Consider the following 21,337-nt stretch of genomic DNA (forward strand, 5'->3'; position numbering starts at 1 on the left):
ACATAAAGAAGGTAGAAAAGCAAAGAACTAACACCCAGAAGAAACTGCAAGAATTCACTGAGTTGGATCATCAAAAAACATAGGAATAACTGTTGATACAGATTTTGAGAATGTTAGATCAAGGAGGGATCTAATCCTAATTTTTGAATAGGGCCAGATTTCTAGTTATGGCATGGTTAACTGAACTTCTGCAGTTAGTGTACCTGCTTAGGAAACTGGCCACAATTCTAGTGGTGGAGTGGCCAGATGGAACCTGGACTGAAAGCTGGGTTCAATGAAAAGCCAGAAAGCCCTTGGGACAAAGTAGGGGTGATCAGTGTTATAGGGATTCAACAGGTTCAACCTTCTTACTGATATCTTCATCATGTCCTTGATGGGACCTATAATGCATGCCTTAATAGAGGGTGCACATTGGTGAGGAAAGCACCTGAATCTTTTAGAAGAAGGAACTGACATCAAAATAGGATTCTTGATCTTAGTGAGAGGAAAAAAGCTTCAGAGGCCACACTATCACCTCCAGAACAAATGCAAGCTGCTGGAGTAATAATCTCCCTTTATCAAAAGGCTAAGTCCCAGGCAAGTCACAGATATCCTAACTGCTACAGGAGACTTAAAAGTTGTGGGTAACAATGAGATAACCCATTTACATGTGTGTGTTTACTGATGGCATGAAGCAAGTGCTCAGTAACTACTAGTATTAACTATTCTGCTGCTTCCTATTACTCCCCATATAAGTTACCAAATAGATGAGATGACAGTTTTTAGGAATGTCAGTATATAGCATACACAAATCATGTGGAGCTGCAGATCTGCAGCTGCTTTTCCACATGTGCTCGCCTTCCTAAAGATGAATATAACCCCCGGTACCTGGAATTTCACTATTAATATGGCAAGTGTACTTATTTTTCCCTTTATGATGCACAAAGACTACATGGCGCAGTTTCCCTTCCTCATGGCAGGAGCAGCTTCAGTGATAAATCATCTTGACCTCTCTCTGCAGTGATCTGGTTCATTGGGGTTTTGTCTTAGTTTCACAGGATATCACCCTGATAACTATGCTGATAACAAGAAAGTAACAGGACTTGAAGAACAGGATATTATGTGTCTTAGATGTACATGATAGACATACAAACAAAAATATAGTGGCTTGCCACCTAGGCCAAATTTTCTTAAAGTCAAAGGCCCACAGCACATCACCGTCTACCGTAAAGAACAAGTTGCTACTCCTTACCCCTGTGCCCCCAACCTCTGCCCACTTGAAGGAGGAGGAGTGATGCTTGCTGGGCCATTACAGATTTTGGAGACAACACCTATCTCATGCTGGTGTCCTGCTCCGACTCATTTGTTGAGTGATCTGAAAAGAGAAGGCTCTCTAGCTGATCGAGGGCAGAGAAATGAATTCTGGGAGGTTTGGGGGGCCCTAAGTGTCTCTGATTAAAGCTGAGCAGAACTGTAATGAAATAACCTTAGACTCTGGGGAAAAGATCATTATCCTGTCAGCAACATCATGCTTCTAGTTTAGCATTGGGCTCTGGTAATGATGTAAGCCTGGCCATGGGACACTAGATGTCCATGACCTTAACCGCTCATTATAAACTTAGCATTGCTCAGTTGTGTCTGATTCTTTTGCAACCCCTTGGACTGTAGCCCACCAAGCTCCTCTGTCCATGGGATTTTCCAGGCAAGAATACTGGAGTGGGGGGACTTCCCTGGAAGTTCAGTGGCTAAGATTCCACACTCCCAATGCAGGGGGCCTGGGTTTGATCCTGGTCAGGGGACGAGATCCCACATGCCACAACTAAGAGTTCCCATGCCACAGCTACAAAGATCCTGCATGCTACAATGAAGATCAAACATTCCACATGCTGCAACCAAGACCTGACACAGCTAAATAAAGCAAAATAAAAAAAGAACACTGGAGTGGGTTGCCATTTCCTTCTCCATGGGATCTTCCTGATTCAGAGATCGAACCCACGTCTCCTGCATTGGCAGGCAGATTCTTTACCACTGAGCCACCTGGGAAGCCCAAACTTAGTATTATGTAAGTCTGTAGGCTTATAAACTGGGACATGTCCAGAATTCAGCTGAAATGGATGTGTACAGAACACATGCCACACACCCACTCCTTCAGTAGATTCCACTGACTTCCTGATGACTAAGGGAGAAAAAAGTCCAGCCTAGTGTACAAATGGCTCCGTGAGTCATGCTAGCCCATTCTGGAGGTAGACTGCTATGGGATAATCTACTTAGGTATCACTCTGAGTAAAAGAGAAATTCATGGTGAACAGAACTTCAAGCAAGGTATCACACTATTCACTTCACTGGATGTCAAGATCTAAGCTGACCCCTGGGTAGTAGATAACTGGGACAAGAAAGACAGGAAATATGTATTACGCTCACTGTGTATGCTCACCAGATGGCACTCACTGTAAGAAGCCAAGAGACGCTGATCAGCTCTTTCCCTCACCACCACAACTGCACATATGTGGCCACGGTAGCACAGCAGTTGGCTGTCACAATACCTATCTGAATTTGCCTACTGTGCCTCTTAGGAACACCACCTCTACCCAGATATTTGTTATGGGATCTAAGGGAATTATATCCAAACAAAGAATTCATTTCACAGAAAAAATATGGCTACAAGGTCACATACTCATTACTCAGAAGTAGCTTACACTTACAAAACAACAGAATGCCTACTGGAGACCTAGCTATAGTGTTCAGGCTAGGGTGCTATCTTGTGGGATAAGGTGAAATGTTCTTAATCAATAAAGAGTATTAAATGGTAGTGTTCTTCTAACAGCCAGAAAAAGGGGTCCAAATTATTACTTAACTCTTCCCTGGTAAATGGTCTTCTGCTTCACCTCTTGCTTCCCTCCCATCTATTCTCTAAATTGTAGCTAGTGACTGTACTAGCTACTGTACATCTCAGACTGTAAATCTAACCACATCACTCTCCACTCCAAGCCCTTCAGTGGTGGAGCAAATACCCCAATAATCACTCCTCCTTTCCTCCTTGCTACAAGAGCTCCCATTCTATGGGTTATCCACTCATCTTCTACATGACACAGGAATAATCTGGATTGGTCTCCACCAGGTGCAGTAAGTCTATTTCTCCCTTGCCTATGACTAGTTTGTGAAAGAATATGTGACCAGGTAAGTCCCCAGAAGCTTTTGGGAAAGTTTTCCTCACTAACAAAAGGAAACACACAGGAAGAAACAGTCACCCTTTTCCCCCTGGACCTGTTAACCTCCATTTGTGCCTACAACTAGGGCAGCCATTACTTTTTCGGAGGGGCATGGTTTGATGCATGGTTTATGGGATCTTAGTTCCCCAACCAAGGACTGAACCCAGGCACTCAGCATAGAACATGCAGTGTCCTAATCATTGGACCACCAGGGAATTCCCTGGGCAGCCATTTTGGCATCATGAGGGGAGCCAGCCTAAGAAACAGGGCTGACACATGGCTGAGTGGAAAGGTATGAACGAGACTGAGAATTCAGCAAAGCCCAGGTTGATGAATTAGCCAAGTATGGAACTGTTCTTGTGTCCTCAAATCCACTCTCCTCTCCCTAATCATTACCACTTTTACATCAGTCAGATCAGCACCTCTGGTCTAACTGCTGCAGCCCCTAACTGTATTTTCGGTTTCTATCCTGGTCTCCCCATTTTCTTTTCTATCCTGGCTATTCCCTAACCACCAGTCTGAGTCATTTTTTTCAAAATACAAACCTGGCTGGTCTGTGGCTTTCCACCTCTCTCATGACAGTCTACAGGATCTACAGTCTGGCTCAGTCTTCTACATTTTCATCTCCCTCAAGTCTCTGCCTTTCAGCCACTCGCAGCTTTTATTCTTCTTTGAATGTGCCTTCCCTCACCTACTGTCACTACTGACAGATTGATTCTGATATTCCCAGTACCTGGAATGTTCCCCATCTGCCTTTCCCCAATGTCCTTGCCTATGACTGGGTCTCAATTAAAACATCATTTGTTTTAAAGTAAATTCTGAATTAGTGGACTGGGATCAGCAACTGGTAGATTCACAAACATGGTCTGTTTTCTTGAGGGATTTATAAAACATACAAATGTAAACACTACCCAAGATGAGGCCTGTGCCCTGCAATCTGCCATGGTCCTCATTTTCCACAATGACTTCCTCCTATTGTCTACTGGGACCCCTTGGCTCTAGACTCTAAAGGCCACACCTCCTAATATAGGTTTCCACGCGTCAGCACCAGTTCTTCATGTCCCTCCAGTTCTTCATGTTCTATACTGCTGTTTGAACTTACATACCAAGCTCCCTGAATGCAGGGACTATCTGCTTTTGCTCCCCTCGCAAACCTCTGGCACCTCACATATATTAGATTCTGGATAAGTAAACAAAAGTAACAGATGAAATGATGAATGAATGGATAGATGGGTAGATGAGGGAGGCAAGGCAGTTTCTTTTTCATTTCCTGTCCATAATCACATAGGAAAGAAGTCAGATGAACTTGGTAAAAACTCCTCACCTCATAACCCATTAGAAACCTGTTTTCTACCCCATCACTCAAAAGGCTTGACCGTAGGTCTGCCTTTCTCCCTGCTGATACACCAGCCTCAGCAAAGAACTCACGTTGAATTCCTCTCTGAAGAGCTTATTGTCATCAGCCATTCTCCGGTTAATCTCCTCTTCCAGCTTGTCCACAGGCAGGGGCGGATACTTCCTGTTGGTGCTTGGGGACCTGGCCAGAAGTGGTACGCTCTGGGGTTCTGCAGTGCATAAGGGGGAAGGTTGGTCAGGTGCCTTTGGGACATAGCCCTTCTCTGGAGACCAAATTATGGGCTCTAGCTCATGCGCCAGGCGTCCAAACACTAGTGCTGCTCTCAATTCCTTTTTCTTTTAGGATGGGGAAACTCCTATTTTCTTGATTTTTCTTCTCCATGAAAGTCCCCCATGTCATTCAGGGGTGTCTTACCCACATCCTCAGTGCGGCCATTGGATAAGCGGAAAGAATTGGAATGGCTCCCAGCTTGCTTGTATTTCTTAAACCTAATGAGAAAATGTTCACAGTGAAACACTAAGCATGGAAGAGAGACTAATCCCTGGTTTGTAGTTCCACTTATCAATTCAGCCTTTACACACTGAAGCAGCTTCAGCGGAGACTGAGCACCTCAGTGTGCTCTTGCTTAAGCACACTAGAATTCAACCCCGGGGACCCCTCATAGTATATTCTCACTGAAATGGCTCCTTTGCACAGTTTCAGGATTTGCTGCAAATCACAGCCACACCAGATAGAGACACTGAGTAGGATATACGGGTATAATAAAGTGGAGGGAGATAAGAGAGTATCAAACAAAAATCCTGATACTTTCTGGGTGTAATGAGAGAAACTCAGAGCTTCAGACTTGGTGGAACAGGTCTGGCTACAAGTCTCCCGCAGAAAGATAGGAGACATAAGACAAACTATAGGGGTGTACGAGGTTCCCCTCTCTTTATCCATACAGAAGAACAGAGGGAGCCCAGAGCAGCTTAAGCCAAAAATAAGGGCAGAGTTAAACTCAGTCAAGGCAGTGACTCCAGTAGGAAAAGAACAAATGTACCTCCCACTTCCCTTCCTTGGGTTTCCCTTCCTGGCTTTTGCTCCCTGTTTGAGGAGTAGTATCTAAAGACCCTGGAAGAAAGTCAGGAACAGGAACCCTGTTGCTTACATGGTTCAGTCCAGCATGCCGAGTCAGGGGCCCTAGAAGGGTTTGGAGTCAAAGCCCCAACCAGAAATAAAGTAGACCTTAACTGAACACATAATCTCCACTGGGGCGCTATCAGGGGTTGTTTTAATAGGGCTAGATCTGAAGACCTTAAAATGCCGATCAGTAACAACAGACTGTGGCATCTTCCCTCAACCTCTAAACCACAGTCCTGGGCTTTAGGATGAATTGGAGTTGAGGGACTGGACTTGGGACAGATGGAAGCCAAAGGAAGGGGCTGGGTGTTAAGACAATATAAAATGTTAACAACATTTTTAAGCAGAATTTCAATCTTAGGAAAGCTACCATAAGTCATTCCCTCTATCCTATTCATTGTCCTTATCCTACTGTCTTTTGGACTTGTGGGCTTATCGAGAACCTGGGGTATTGAAACAGAGTCCACAAGAATGCAGAAGCATCAGTATGCTCACCTTAACATGTACAAAACTATGATAATAAACACGATCACTAGCAGAGAGGACAGGGCCACCATCACTGCAATAATTGGCGTCTCATCTGAAATCAAGAGAACAAAACATGTTGTTAACCACTGTAGGTAATGGAAGGCTTGAGTCCCCTGCTCAGGGAAACACTCAGATGAGGAAGAACAGCTCTTCCAAATGCTTATGTACTGACAGATGGTTGGGCATGGGGAGGAGGAGAGGGAGAAATGAGAAGAGTGCCAGCCCAGGGCTACTGGGTGAAGAGGAAGGTAAAGGCCTAGGGTGACATGCCCACCCAACCTGACTTATCATACATAAGTTTATTCTCCGTCTCCTTATATTAGAATGAAAGTTCTTTGAAGGCAGAGACTGCTTCTTTCATTGCTACAGAGCCTAAGACAAAACCAGTGCTCAGCATGTAAGAAATACTCAAATGTTTGAAAGCATGAACACATCCAATCCTGATGGCAAGCTGGGGTGTAGGCCCAACAGTGTACTTTCTCCCAGGCTCAGTGGGTTCCATGAAGATGGGAGAGAAAGGAAAAAGGACAATTTTCCTATCATAAATGAAAATAGTTTCCTGGAACAGAGAATACTGTTCCAGGAGCAAGGAGACATTATTGGATCTTTAAGGACTGTGTGTCTAAAACTGCTGGTTACTCTTTCTGCCTCTTTCCACAGTCATCCTTTTCTACCTCTTTCCACCAGGACCCCAACTACAGCAACATCTGGCCTGGAGGAGATACAGCAACTCTGCCCTCCATTCCACAGGGCCTGGCTTCCTTTCCACCCCATAATGAGCCTCACCCTCCTCCTGCACTTTCATGCCCCTGCCACAAACTATACAACCAGTATGAATTTGTAACTATCTTCACCATTTTCCACCCTTTCCAGCAGCGTCACTTTCTGCCCTCTGCAGCAGATCCCTCCATGTAAAAGTCAATCCTGTCACATGTGGTCTGTATTACATCTGTTACTGTCACCTCAAGTAGCTATCTTCTTGACCTCACTGACCTTCTTCCTATCACCAATAGCCAGTCCCATGTCTCTCTTCACAGTTATCTTATAAAACAGTTGTCTTCTCTAACCTCTTACCTCTGGGTACTCCATACTCTAGTTTGCTGACACCTACCCTGAGTGCACCCTTTAAATTCCTCATGAAGGACACCAACAAATGGCATATTGCCAAATCCAACGGAAACATTCCCACCCTCATCTGATTCAACCTCCTATTAGCATTCATCCAAAAAAAATTTATGGACCCACACTGTATGCCAGACACTGTTCCATTCACTGGGAATAGAGAAGTGATTAAACAGACAACTGAGAGAGAGCTGACATTCTGGGGGAAGAAGGAGAAAACTGATCATAAATAATTTCAGAGATAAGATACATGATGAAAAGAAGGGTAAGGGGATACAGAGTTGATGGGCTTTGGGAGAGGGCAGTGGCTAGCTATGTTATAGTAGTCTGGGAAGGTCTGAAGTAATTACACTGGAGTGAAGTCGCTCAGTCATGTCTGACTCTTTGCGACCCCATGGACTGTAGCCTACCAAGCTCCTCAATCCACAGAATTCTCAGTTACACTGAGCAGAGGTGTAAATAATGTGAAGAAGTGTATCACAAAAAGGTCTGTGCAAAGAGTTTTCTAGGCCCAGGGACTAGTGAGCATAAGAGTCCTTAATAGTTTGGTGGGTTCAAGGAAGAGCACAAAGACCAGTTTTGGTACAAGATGTGGCTGGAGAGGTGGGCGGGAATGAGAAGACTTTGTACGCTATGGTAATGAGTGTGGATTTAATTCTGAATGTGATGAGAAACACTATGTGATTGGTGAGTTTGAAGAGGGAAGATATATCAGTAGATTTACATTCTTAAAAAGATCAGGTAGGCAAACTAACTTGTAAGTAGCAGTCTTAAGGTAGGAGATAACCCAGGAGAATGTGGTGTCATGAAAGCCAAGAAGAGTTTTTCAAGACAGTGAGAGTAATCAACTCAATCGAATACTATAGACAGATTAAGTAGGATGAAAACAGGGAAGTGAAACTTGATTCGACAAGAGGGCAGTTATTGGTAACCTTTTCAAAAGAGTGGTTTCAGTTAAGTTATTGAGAAAGCCCAAATGGAATGAAATAAAGTTGGAAAGAAAAGACAGTGAGACACCGATTCCTTATCTGAGGTGAGGACTTGCATCATCAAGAGATGCAGAGAAAAGCAGCAGCTGGAGGCAGAGGCAAGATGGAAAGTTTGTCTGTTTTTAAAAAGATGGGAAATATTATACCAAGCTTCTTTGTTGATGGCAGTTTTCAAACATACCCTGGTATGTGAACCTCATATTAAAATGAGCATTCAAACTGGCTGACTACTCCCTCCTCTTTGAAGAACTTTCTTCTCTTCAGTTTCCACGAGAAAACATTCTTCTTTCTGTCCCTTGGCTGCTTCATATTTTTCCTCATCAGTTGTTCCTTTTCTCACACAGAACTTTAAATGTCTGATTTACTCAGGGCTTTGTCCTTGGCACTCTTCTCAATACTCATCCAGTTGATCAGACCAGGCTGGAAGCTCAAGTTATATGCTAGCAATTTCCACATTTGCACTGCTTGGTCAGACTTTTCTTTAAACTTTTCTGAAACTATCTTACCTTACTTTAAATTTCATAGGCAATGCCACCCTCCTGCATTAAAAAAAATTTCCTTCACCAGTAACTCAGTAGTTAGCACTGCCATCCATCCACCCTGCTGCTCACCTAAGAATTCTAAGAATTCCCTTAATTTCTTCCTTACGCTTATCTTCTATATGCAACTCAGCTGCAAGTAATATTTTATTTATTAAAAAAAAAGTCTCTCACCTTATTTATTTATTGGGCTGTGTTGCGTCTTAGTTGTGGGGCTTGGGCTTAGTTGCTCTGTGGCATGCGGGATCTTCGTTCCCTGACCAGGGATTGAACCTCCATCCCATGCATTGCAAGACAGATTCTAAACCACTGGATCACCAGGGAAGTCCCTGCAAGTAATGTCTTGGTACTAAAACAACATCTCAAATTTGTCTGCCTTTTTTCCCTTCTGTTTCTATCACTCTAGTCTAAATCTCTGTCCTTTCTTATCTGAATCACAATAAGCCACTATCCCTTGCCAGTCCACTTTCCACAAAGCAGGGACAGTGATCTTGAAGAAAGCAAATCAGATCATAGTCTCCACTTACGTAAAACCTTCCAAGGTTTCCCAGGACCTTTAGACTGAAATCTAATATCCTTACCTTGACAGTAATAACCTCCCCCAATTAGCCCCTGCTTTTTCTGTCTCCTCCATTCTTTCCTTGCTCACTAAACTTCAGTCATTGGTAGCCTTCCATGCTGGGTTTGCTCTTTCCTTGGGCCTTTGAACCCTATTCCTTCTGCTGTATTTAGCCTCCCTCCATTCTTTACCTGGATAACTCCTAGTCATTTGAAAAGACCCTGATGCTGGGAAAGATTGAAGGTGGGAGAAGGGGACGACAAAGCCTGAGATGATGGCATCACCAACTCAATGGACATGAGTCTGAGTAAACTCTGGGAGTTGGTGATGGACAGGGAGGCCTGGCGTACTGCAGTCCATGAGGTCGCAAAGAGTCAGACACAACTGAGTGACTGAACTGAACTGAACTCCTAGTCATTCAGTTCTCATTTCAAGTATTACTTTTTTCTAGAGAGCTCTTTTCTGACTTAACATTAAATCAGGTAGGTCTTAGTTTCCCTATCTCTAAACTCAGTTATTCTAAAGATTAAATGAGATTATCCACGTAAAGTTCTCGGCACAGTAATTTGCACACAATTATGTACACAGTCAATATTAGCTTTTTTTTTTTTGTGCACAGAATACTGTTATTTCCTTTGAAAATACCCCTCACATTCCGTATTTATTTGAGTAAAGTTGATTATGAGTATCCCTCCTTTATACCCTAAATTCTACAAAGGCAAGGATTATATATTTGCTTTGCTTCTCACCATATACTTAACACCTAGCACAGAATTTCACACATACTGGGTGCTGAACAAATACTAGATGGACTATACCGAGTGAATGAGCAAAAGAATTAATGATTTATCACCATATTATGTCTCAGTTCAATGCCAATCACAGAGGGCTGTATATCAGGTATTAAAAGAAGGTAATTAGAAGACATCTGGCTCAAGATAGTGGGCAAAATCCATAGTTTTATTTTTTTCTCTTGCCAAAAGGACACTGAAATGACAGAAGAAATAGAGTGGCATCAGTAGACCAGAAACTTTGAGGGATTTGTGGAAGACAAAGCAGAAGGAATTAGACTGCTAAAGAGATGAGAGCTAAAGAAACTCCAGTAGAGAGGCAGTACTAGTTCTCCCAGCCTGGACCAAGAAACACCTCAACTCAGAGTCAACCAGGACTAGGGATAAAAGTAGGCCCTGAGGTAGCAGGGTATTTAACCAAAGGCTCACCAACCACAGCTTGTATACAGACAGGCTGTGGTATCTAACTCTGATTCAGTTGGAAAAACAATGCTCTATACAGACAGGAAGTGTGCTGATGGCTCCTTTATTAAATATATATAAATAAATAGAAGTTGCATATATATTTTATACCTTATATGGAAAACTTTCAAACTCCCTCAGGGGAAAAGAGAACACTACAATAGATCCCTATGCACTTATTATTTCACTTCAACAGTATCATCACAAGCCAGTTTTTTCATCTTTACCAGGTCTGGGTTTCTTAGCTGCACACTAATTAACACTGTGGGATAACTAATTCTCTGTTGTAGGGGGTTGTCGTGTGCACCACAGGATGTTTAACAACATTTCTGGTCTCTAGCTACTAGATGCCAGTAGAAAACCCTTAATTGTGATGACCAAAATCAGCTTCTGTGGTTTAGTTGCTAAGTCGTGTCCTACTCTTTGGGATCCCATGGACTGTAGCCTGCCAGGCTCCTCTGTCCATGGGATTTTCCAGGCTAGAATACTGGAGTGGGTTGCCATTTCCTTCTCCAGGGAACCTTCCTGACCTAGGGGTTGAACACGGGCAGGTGGACTCTTTAACAACACAGCCACCAGGGGAAGCCCAAAAATCACCTTCAGATGTTGCCAAGAGTTTTCTAGGGGAAAAATCACACTGAACTGAGAACCACTGGTCTATACCCGTTGCATATATTAAGGCAAATCTGAGAGATATCATTTCAACTGTAGTTACTTCAGTATGTATCACTAAAAGATAAGAATTCTTAACATATTCATAATGCCATTACCCTACTGTAAGCACATTACAGTCCCCTCAGTGCTCCAGAGCAAAGTTCAACCAGAGTCCTACAGAAGACTGTAACAAACATCAAGGACAGAAGAGGTAATATAAGAATTAGGGTAAATCTTCAAAATATACTGCAATTTGTGCAAGAGGACCCCGTATCAATTTAAAATAGCCACTATAAAATGAGGAGCAATCTCACACTTACCAGGATGGCTATTATTATAAAAGGTCCTAGAACATAGTAAGTATTGGCCAGCATTGGTAGAAAAGTAAAAATGGTGTAGCTGCTGTGGAAGACAGTATGGCAGTTCCACAAAAAATAGAATTACCATATGATCCAGCAATTCCACTTCAGGGTATATGCTCAAAAGAATATCCATGTTCTTAACAGCATTAGTCACAATAGCTAAAGTGTAGAAGCAACCAAATGTCCTCTGACAGATGAATGGATAAGCAAAACATGGCATATGTATACAATGAAATATTTTTAGCCTTAAAAAGTAAGAAACATATGTTACAATGTAGGGATGAATCTTGAAGACATTAAGCTAAGTGAATAAGTCAGTCACAAAAGGACAAATATAGTATGATTTCACTTCTATCAGAGCAGTGAAATTCACAGAAACAAAGTTTCAGGTATACAGGATGATGATCTTACATCATAAAACAATTATCACAGTAAGTTTAGGGAACATCCATGATTTATACGGACACAAAATTAAATATACAGAAAAAATTCTTTTCTTGCATGACAACACTTAGAATTTCCTCTCTTTTGTTTTTAACATACGGTAGTGCTACTTATCGGAGAAGGTGTTGGCACCCCACTCCAGTACTCTTGCCTGGAAAATCCCATGGATGGAGGAGCCTGGTGGGCTGCAGTCCATGGGGTCGCAAAGAGTCAGACATGACTGAACGACTTCACTTTCACTTTTCACTTTCATGCATTGGAGAAGGAAATGGCAACCCACTCCAGTGTTCCTGCCTGGAGAATCCCAGGGATGGGGGAGCCTGGTGTGCTGCCGTCTCTGGGGTCACACAGAGTCGGACACGACTGAAGAGACTTAGGAGCAGCAGCAGTACTACTTATAAGCAATAGTTAGAACCAGATATGGTGTAACGGATTGGTTTCAAATTGGGAAAGCAGTACGTCAAGGCTGTATATTGTAACCATGCTTATTTAACTTATATGCAGAGTATATCATGCGAAATGCTGGGCTGGATGAGTCATAAGCTGGAACCAAGACTACCAGGAGAAATATCAACAACCTCAGATATGCAGATAACACCACCCTAATGGTATAAAGTGAAGAGGAACTAAAGAGCCTCTTGATGAAGGTGAAAGAGGAGAGTGAAAAAGCTGGCTTAAAACTCAACATTCAAAAAACTAAGATCATGACATTCAGCCCCATTACTTCATGGCAAATAGATAGGGAAAAAAATGGAAACAGTGGCAGATTCTATTTTGTTGCACTCTAAAATCGTTGCGGACAGTGACCGCAGCCATGAAGCCAAAAGACACTTTCTCCTTGGAAGAAAAGCTACCACAAACCTAGACAGCATATTCAAAAGCAGAGACATCACTTTGCCAACAAAGGTCTGTATAGTCAAAGCTATGATTTTTCTCGTAGTCATGTATAGATGTGAGAGTTGGACCATAAAGAAGGTTAAGTGCCAAAGAATTGATGCTTTTGAATTGTGGTGCTGGAGAAGACTCCTGAGAATCCCTTGGACAGCAAGGAGATGGAACCAGTCAATTCTAAAAGAAATCAACCATGAATAGTCACTGGAAGGACTGCTGCTAAAGCTCTAATACTTTGGCCACCTGATGTGAAGAGCTGACTCATCGGAAAAGACCATGATGCTGGGAAAGACTGAAGGCAAAAGGAGAAGGGGGCAACAGAGGATGAGATGGTTGAATGGCATCACTGACTCCACAGACACAAGTCTGAGCAAATCTTGGGAGATAGTAAAGGACAGGGAAGTCTGGCAGGCTGCAGCCCACGGGTTCACAAAGAGTTGGACACGACTTAGTGACTGGACGACAAAAACAAGTGCTAATTATGTACATCCCTAGGACTTACTGCCTTTATCCAATTCCCTCTCCCCCTACTCCCCACCTCTGGTAACCAAAATCTGATATCTTTTTCTATGAGTTTGCTGGAAAAACATTTTAACTCTCCCAAGCTTTCAGGCCAGAACAGTCCTCAATCATTAAAGTCAGATTTTACCTCCTGACATCTGAATTATACCCATGTTTTTTTTAAATACAGTTAAAGATAATACAGATAGTAAAGATGTCCCAGCCCTGTGTGACGGAAGGAGACTCAGATCTATTAATAAAAGAGGAGAGAATTTACAGCTTCCTGTATCAAATCTCAGACTTGGAGACACGCTCATAATCCAGTCACCATACTAGGTAGGGCTCCTCCCAAACCAGACAGACTCATCATCTCATTGTGCTTATTAGCCTTGTCCTGGTCTGGGCTCTCTGGAGATATGGCCTTATATGATGCAGCCAAGGCAGGAACGGTGGCCCATTCCCTGCCACTCCCATCTTAACACCCCACTCCCCAACCATCCATTCTGCTAGATTTAAAGGGCATTTAAAGGGCAGCATTTTAAAAGTACTAAAATGGTGTTCTGGGACAACAGTTGTCTATTTGCTTATACTCCCTTTCCAAGAAAACAAAGGGCATATTATTCTAAGGGTTCATAAATGGCAACCCTCTCCAGTATCCTTGCCTGCAGAATCCCTTGGACAGAGGCGCCTGGTGGGCTACAGTCCATGGGGTTGCAAGAGAGTTGGACATGACTGAAGTGACTGAACATATGTAGACAAGTGAATCATCCAAAGTCTGAAGACACCCCTGGTCAACTGCAACATAATCAGTAAAGTAAAGGCCATACTCCTCTAGCCTCAAGTCCTAAGGCCCAATTTTTTGTCTTGTCTTCATACTTTTTGGCAGAAATATTTATCAACTCTCAAAGGCACCATCATTTTAAGAGCTTCTTCATAGGTTGTAAACTGCTCTAAAAACAGTGAAAGTCATCAAGTTGCCTCAAGTGCCGAAACCTCTGGGGTGAACCCAATCACTGTTGTCTTGGGCCAAATTACATTTGGAAGCCTTATTTTCTATTACTCATTCATCTTCCCTAAGGCCTCTGGAGTTAGCTTGCTTAAACAATAATCTGACCATCTTCCTTCCTTCCATTACATCACCAGGAGACACCCTGAGCTTAATGCACCACTAAGGCTGCCTCCTACCACTTCCCACCTCATGCAAGTTAACCACGCACAGTTCCTTAAACACATGACTGGCTCTTTCATGTCTCCTCGCTTTTACTCTATCTCATGCACCCTCGTTTTCCTCAGTTACTATATTAAACTGCTCAAAACTCACCATCATGCCTCCTTTCCACTCCCCATGTATAGTGAGCCTTTTAGGTTCTCCTCATAGCACTTTGTATGGTATATTCAATAGTATGTAGCTGAGTAGACTTTGATTCTTGGTGTTCACATGCTTCTTCCATGAGACAGGGAACACTGCTCGCTCAGAGAATCTTCAGCATCTCATAGGTGCTGAGTGAATATATTATTAAAGGTGCTTACAGAAAACCACTGGGCTTCCCTGGCAGGTCATCAGTAAAGAATTTGCCTGCAATGCAGGAGATCCGGGTTCCATCCCTGGGTCAGGAAAACTCCCTGGAGAAGGAAATTGCAATCCACTCCAGTATTCTTGCCTGGGAAATCCCATGGACAGAGGACCCTGGTGGGCAAGAGTCAGGCACGACTTAGTGACTAAACCACCAAAACAGAAAGCCATTATAAACGAAGTTCACTTAATAATGTCACTTACATCAAGATATCTCTTTAACAAGAATGTCAGCCCTTTTCTAGTTTCCAATTCTAGAAAAGAATTGAAAGAGAAAGCCAGGGGGAGCAGGTGATCTGATCTGAGAGCTGAGAAACTTTAAGGAGCCTCTCTAGGATGCAACAGAATGTTTATCCTGCCTGGTTGTAGAACTCTTTAGTTCGAGAACTCCTTCACAAATACTAACAGGGTACTATTCCAGATCTAAAAAAAAAAAACAAAAAAACCCCCAAAACTCTCAAGTTATATAAATGACTACATCTAAAATGATTTATGGTTAGAAAAGTTTTAGCCTGTACTCTTGCTATTTAACAAATATCAGTTATAAGGTCTTCATATAAAAACCCTACTTTTAAAAACATTCAGATGGTCAAGAATCCACCTGCAATGAGGGAGACCTGGGTTCGATCCCTGGGTTGGGAAGATCCCCTGGAGGAGGGCATGGCAATCCACTCCAGTATTCTTGCCTGGAGAATCCCCATAGAGAGACTATGGAATCTGGTGGGCTATAGTCCATGAGGTTACAGAGAGTCGGACACAACTGAGTACTAAGCACACAGCACATTAAAAAGTAAGATGAGACAAGTTTATGCAGAATTTTGTTTAAAAGATACAGGACAGAGAATGACCTAATGTGGTAGCAAGCTGCAGTGTAACCCTGCCTTGGGATACTGTGGAGCACCCTTGTTCCCACAGTTCTGACTGGATGGCTGAGATTCCTGATCCTTTAGTCACCCATCTAAGTAACAGTAACAGTGTGGCAGCGGTAGCAGGACTTGCTGAGCAGCCGCTATATGCCGACCCAGTACTAGTTTAATGTCACTTCATTTCTCACAACAACCCTATGGAGGAAATTTTGTTCCCATCCTATCTTGCAAACGGCAAAAGAAGACAAAGTACCTACCCCCACCCCTGCCATAAGTGGTAGAGTCAACACGCAAACTCACATGGTCTAGTTCCAAAGCCCACACAGACTAATGCCCTTGCTCTGATATCATGGCATCTTATTTCCCACCCCCTACCCAATTCTCCTGCCATCACTGCTTCACAGGTACATGAAATCTCTGTCTCAGAGTCTATTTCCCCTAGAACAAAACTAACAAAATTGGGATTTCAAACTATCAATGACTAAATAACAACTGGAGAGTATACTCACGACCCCTGTATTTTGGTAGATAATGCTAGAATTAGCTTTAATATATTACTGTATATTACACAAATCATCCAGTCACACAAACTAACACCAGTGAAAATGTTTTAAAAGAAAAGCTTGTTACTAAAGAACAAATATTGTGAATCCACTTGAATGAGGTACATAGACAAATTTATAGAGATAGAAAGTATATTAATGGTTACCAGGGGCTAGGGGAAGAAGAAACATGGAGTTATTGCTTAATGTGCTACGGAGTTTTCAGTTCAGTTCAGTCACTCAGTCGTGTCCGACTCTTTGCGACCCCATGAATTGCAGCACGCCAGGCCTCCCTGTCCATCACCAACTCCCAAAGTTCACGCAGACTCATGTCCATCGAGTCCGTGATGCCATCCAGCCATCTCATCCTCTGTCGTCCCCTTCTCCTCCTGCCCTCAATCCCTCCCAGCATCAGAGTCTTTTCCAATGAGTCAACTCTTCGCATGAGGTGGCTAAAGTACTGGAGTTTCAGCTTTAGCATCATTCCTTCCAAAGAAATCCCAGGGCTGATCACCTTCAGAATGGACTGGTTGGATCTCTTGCAGTCCAAGGGACTCTCAAGAGTCTTCTCCAACACCACAGTTCAAAAGCAACAATTCTTCAGCACTCAGCCATCTTCACAGAGTTTTAGTCTGAGATAATTAAAAAAAATCGGGGGACAGATGGTAGTGATGATTCTGTAACAATGTGAATGTACTTAATGCCACTGAACTATGTGGTTAAAATGGTAAATCTTATATTTTTCAAAATTAGGAAAAGGTTGGCTCCACCAAAATAATTTGGAATACATTTAATAAATAATACACATGAGAAAATAATTACCGAGTTGGCCAAAAAGTCTGTTTGGTGTTTTTGGTAAGATGGCTTTAGTAATGCTCAGGTGTCTAACTTCATTCGAAACAATTTTGTTAAGACTGTATTGTGACAGCTGTCATGTCAGCGTGTATTTTTTTTCGAAATATCAAAATTGGTGAATTTTTGTATAGCTATTTTAATACTTAAGATGTAAGGAAAAAGGCAACATTTTCAACATATTATACTTATTATTTCAAGAAAGGTAAAAATGACACTGAAACGCAAAAAAAGATTTGTGGAGTGTTTGGAGAAGGTGCTGTGACTGATCAAAAATGTTGAAAGTGGTTTGCGAAGTTTCATGTTGGAGATTTCTCCATGGACAATGCTTGACGGTCAAGCAGACCAGTTGAAGTTGATAGTGATCAAGAGACATAACATTACACCACATGGAAGATAGCTGACATGGTCAAAATATCCAAATCAAGTGTGGAAAATCATCCACACCAGGTTGGTTATGTTACTTGCTTTGATGTTTGGGTTTCACATAAGAGGAAAAAAACCTTCTTGACTATATATTCACATGTGATTCTTTACTGAAATGTAATGAAAATGTTCTGTTTTTAAAACAAATTGTGACAGGTGATGAAAAGTGGATACTGTACAATAATGTGGAATGGAAGTGACTGTGGTGCAAGCAAAATGAACCACGACCAATCACACCAAAGGCTGGTCTTCATCCAAGCAATGTAATGTGGGTACATGGCGGACTGGAAGGGAGTTCTCCATTAGGAGCTCCTTCCAGAAAAACAATTAATTCCAATAAGTATTGCTTCAGATTAGACCGACTGAAAGCAGCACTCAACAAAAAACATCTGGAATTAGCCAACAGAAAACGCAAAATCTTCCTTCCATCAGGGTAACACAAGACCACATGTTTCGTTGATGGCTAAAACTGTTACAGCTTGGCTGGGAAGTTCTGATTCATCTACTGTATTTACCAGACATTGCACCTTCAGATTTCCATTTATTTTGGTCTTTACAAAATTCTCTTAACGGAAGAAATTTCAATTCCCTGAAAGACTGTAAAAGGCACCTGAAACAGTTCTTTGCTCAAAAAGATAAAAGTTTGGGCAAGATGGAATTATGAAACTGTCTGAAAAATGGCAGAAGACAGTGCAACAAAACAGTGAATATGTTGATCAGTAAAGTTCTTGGTAAAAATGAAAAGTATGTCTTTTTTTTTTTTAACTTAAAAACTGAAGGAACTTTCTGGCCTACTAAATAGCTTCTTCAACTTTGAAAGAAAGGAAGCAAAGCAGCTTGCCTCCCTTCTCCTCTTTTTATTCTTTTATGCTCTGTCAATTAAAATACCAGCTCCTGCTGTTCAAAAACATATCAAAGATCAATGCATAAGAATTTATAACCCTTAATCACCTACATAAGACATCATTCGCTTAGCAAACCCAACATAATACAGATGCTTCAAAACAATAGCCTCATTTGTCAAAAAGCACTTGGCTTTAAAATTAGAATGTGGTATCAAAATTTATAGTAATACTTCTAAAGATAGGCTCTAGTAACTTATCATTACATATGAGGCTGAGACTATGTATGCATCTTCATTTTCCTATTTGGTTAAAGGCAGTTACACAAAATTATTTTTTAAACTTAAAACATTTATTACATTGTTGTTCAGTTGCCCAGTCGTGTCCAGCTCTTTGAGACCCCATGGACTGCAGGATATCAGGCTTCCCTATCCTTCACCATCTCTCGGAGCTTGGTCAAATTCACGTCCATTGGGTCAGTGAGGCCATCTAACCATCTCACTCTCTGTCATTCCCATCTCCTCCTGCCTTCAATCTTTCTCAGAATAAGGATCTTTTCTAATGAGTTGGCTCTTCGCATCAGGTGCCCAAAGTAATGGAGCTTCAGCATCAGTCCTTCCAATGAATATTCAGGACTGATTTCCTTTAGGATGGACTGGTTTGATCTCCTTGCAGTCCAAGGGACTCTCCAACACCACAGTTCAAAAGCATCAATTCTTCGGCACTCAGTCTTCTTTATGGTCTAACTCTCATATCCATACATGACTACTGGAAAAACCATAGCTTTGACTAGATGGACCTTTAGCGTGTCACAATTAGCAATAATCTAGATAATTAAAGTAATTTATTTCTTTTTATCAGAGTATTAAAATCCATATTAGTCAGGTAGATAAAACAGGGATAGTATCTGGGGCAAGAAAAAGGCTGAAGAGTAAGAAAAGAAAGTGAAAGTGTTAGTCACTCGGTTGTGTGACTCTTTGTGACCCCATGGGCTATAGCCTGCCTGGTTCCTCTGTCCATGGAATTCTCCGGTCAAGAATACTGGAATGGGTTTCCATTTCCTACTCCACGATGGCAGCCTTACTATTCCCTAATCGAAATGTGCACTTCTACACATGGGGATCCATGTGTTCTATTCTCTGGTGACCAGGGATTCCACAGTCCTGCTTTGAGCACTGACATAGCATCTTCTGCCATAGGGACTTTATACGAGAGGGCTGAAAATCCATATAGAGTGACACAAGGCCAACATTTTATAGACTACGGAAAAAACAACATCTACATTTAAAAATGATGAATATTTGTTTCTGTTACTCTTCTCCATGAGGTAATTATGGAAACAGTTTAAGGGAAACTAAACACGTAACAGCCAGAGATGCACAAAGTCACACAGACTGAGCAGAGGAAGCCCAACAGATATTGCATACTATGAAAGGACAAGAGACGCAAGGTGAACGGCTCACCTCTTCTGTCCTTCGAGTCAGAATTACCTGTGTGATAAGTAAAAAAACAGAGATGTTCACTCAGGTTAAAGAAAACCATTATTATTTAACCTAATGCAAGTCAAAATAAGCTCTAGGAATATAGATACTTTTCCTTTGTATATGCTGGAGCTAGAATGAGGCACCTGCAAACAACTGGGAAACAAGACTGCCCAGATTCATTAGACTTTTATCAATGATCTGGCCTTCTCCCTGAGGACAAAAACAGCACAGCATCAATGTTCATAAAATGTACAAGAATGCAAAGAATAATATAAACACAATGGTTCTTGTGGTCTTTATGTCCTTTTAGGCCATCAAAATGCAACAGGTCAAAATTAAGTTAAAAATATAAAAGACCTAAACGATAATAGATAATGAAATCTAAATGGCATAAATCAAACTCATATACTAACAGAGAAAATTTTTTCAAAGGCTTATGGAATATCCACAAGCCTTTATAAATTCCTCATAGGAGAAACAGCACAGACAACATTCTTTTATCATGATGTAGTAAAACCAGAAATTAACAAAATAGGAAAATACTTGAAAATTAAAATCAAAACCAAATTACAAGGGAAGTTCAAGAGGGAGGGGACATATGTATACTTATGGCTGACTCACACTGTTATATGGCATAAACCAACACAACAAACTAAACTGCAAAATATCTAAAAATAACAAATCACATTTGTGGCAGAAATCAACCACCTTTCCCTCAATATCAATTAGTCTCTTCCTCTTTGCCCTTAGTAAAGAACATCCTTCCTTTCTAGGTGAGCACAAAGCTGTCCAGTTAGAGACTTAATTTCTGATATTCTAGGTGTAATCATATGAAGAATTCCAGTCAACAGGATGTGAACAAAAGGGAGAAGAGTAACTTCTGGGTCCCACCCTCTAGAAAATAAACTGTACTATTTTCTCTGTTTCCCCTTCCCAGGGGCTAGAACCAGAATCCAGTGATAAGACCCATCTCTGATCAAGCAGATGAGGGCAACTGTCAGGATGCCAGAGCCACAAAAAAAAAAAAAGGAAAAGCTTGGTTTCTGACAAAGCAAAGCACCAGCCCCTCTGCTAGCCCCCCACTTATGGAATGTGACAGGGGAAGGACATTTTTCTGTAACCAAAGAATTCTGGTATGTCTTTGTCAGAATAGCTTAGACCACACCCTAACTATCTACCTACAGGAGCATTTATGGGTTATGCCTAAAGCTGTGTTTATAAAAAATTCATAGCATTACATACATAT

General features: G+C 41.7%; 1 protein-coding gene across 26 annotated transcripts in view; it reads right to left on the reverse strand.

Annotated features, from left to right (window-relative positions):
- The window catches only part of PTPRA (protein tyrosine phosphatase receptor type A), a 167,530-nt gene that overhangs the window by 36,830 nt on the left and 109,363 nt on the right, over window positions 1-21,337 (reverse strand). For 17 of the 26 annotated variants that reach the window (XM_069548150.1, XM_069548144.1, XM_069548159.1 and 14 more), the window contains 3 exons: window positions 6,160-6,244; window positions 4,960-5,033; window positions 4,617-4,753 (listed from right to left, as the gene is read on the reverse strand). In XM_069548150.1, coding sequence (XP_069404251.1) covers window positions 4,617-4,753; window positions 4,960-5,033; window positions 6,160-6,244 — 296 coding nt within the window. Of the gene's footprint in view, window positions 1-4,616; window positions 4,754-4,959; window positions 5,034-6,159; window positions 6,245-20,070; window positions 20,098-21,337 lie in introns of all 26 variants that reach the window. The other 9 variants (XM_069548141.1, XM_069548148.1, XM_069548143.1 and 6 more) reach the window with 1 other exon arrangement.

Source organism: Ovis canadensis, chromosome 13 (genome assembly GCF_042477335.2).
Source record: "Ovis canadensis isolate MfBH-ARS-UI-01 breed Bighorn chromosome 13, ARS-UI_OviCan_v2, whole genome shotgun sequence".
Lineage (NCBI taxonomy): Eukaryota > Metazoa > Chordata > Mammalia > Artiodactyla > Bovidae > Ovis > Ovis canadensis.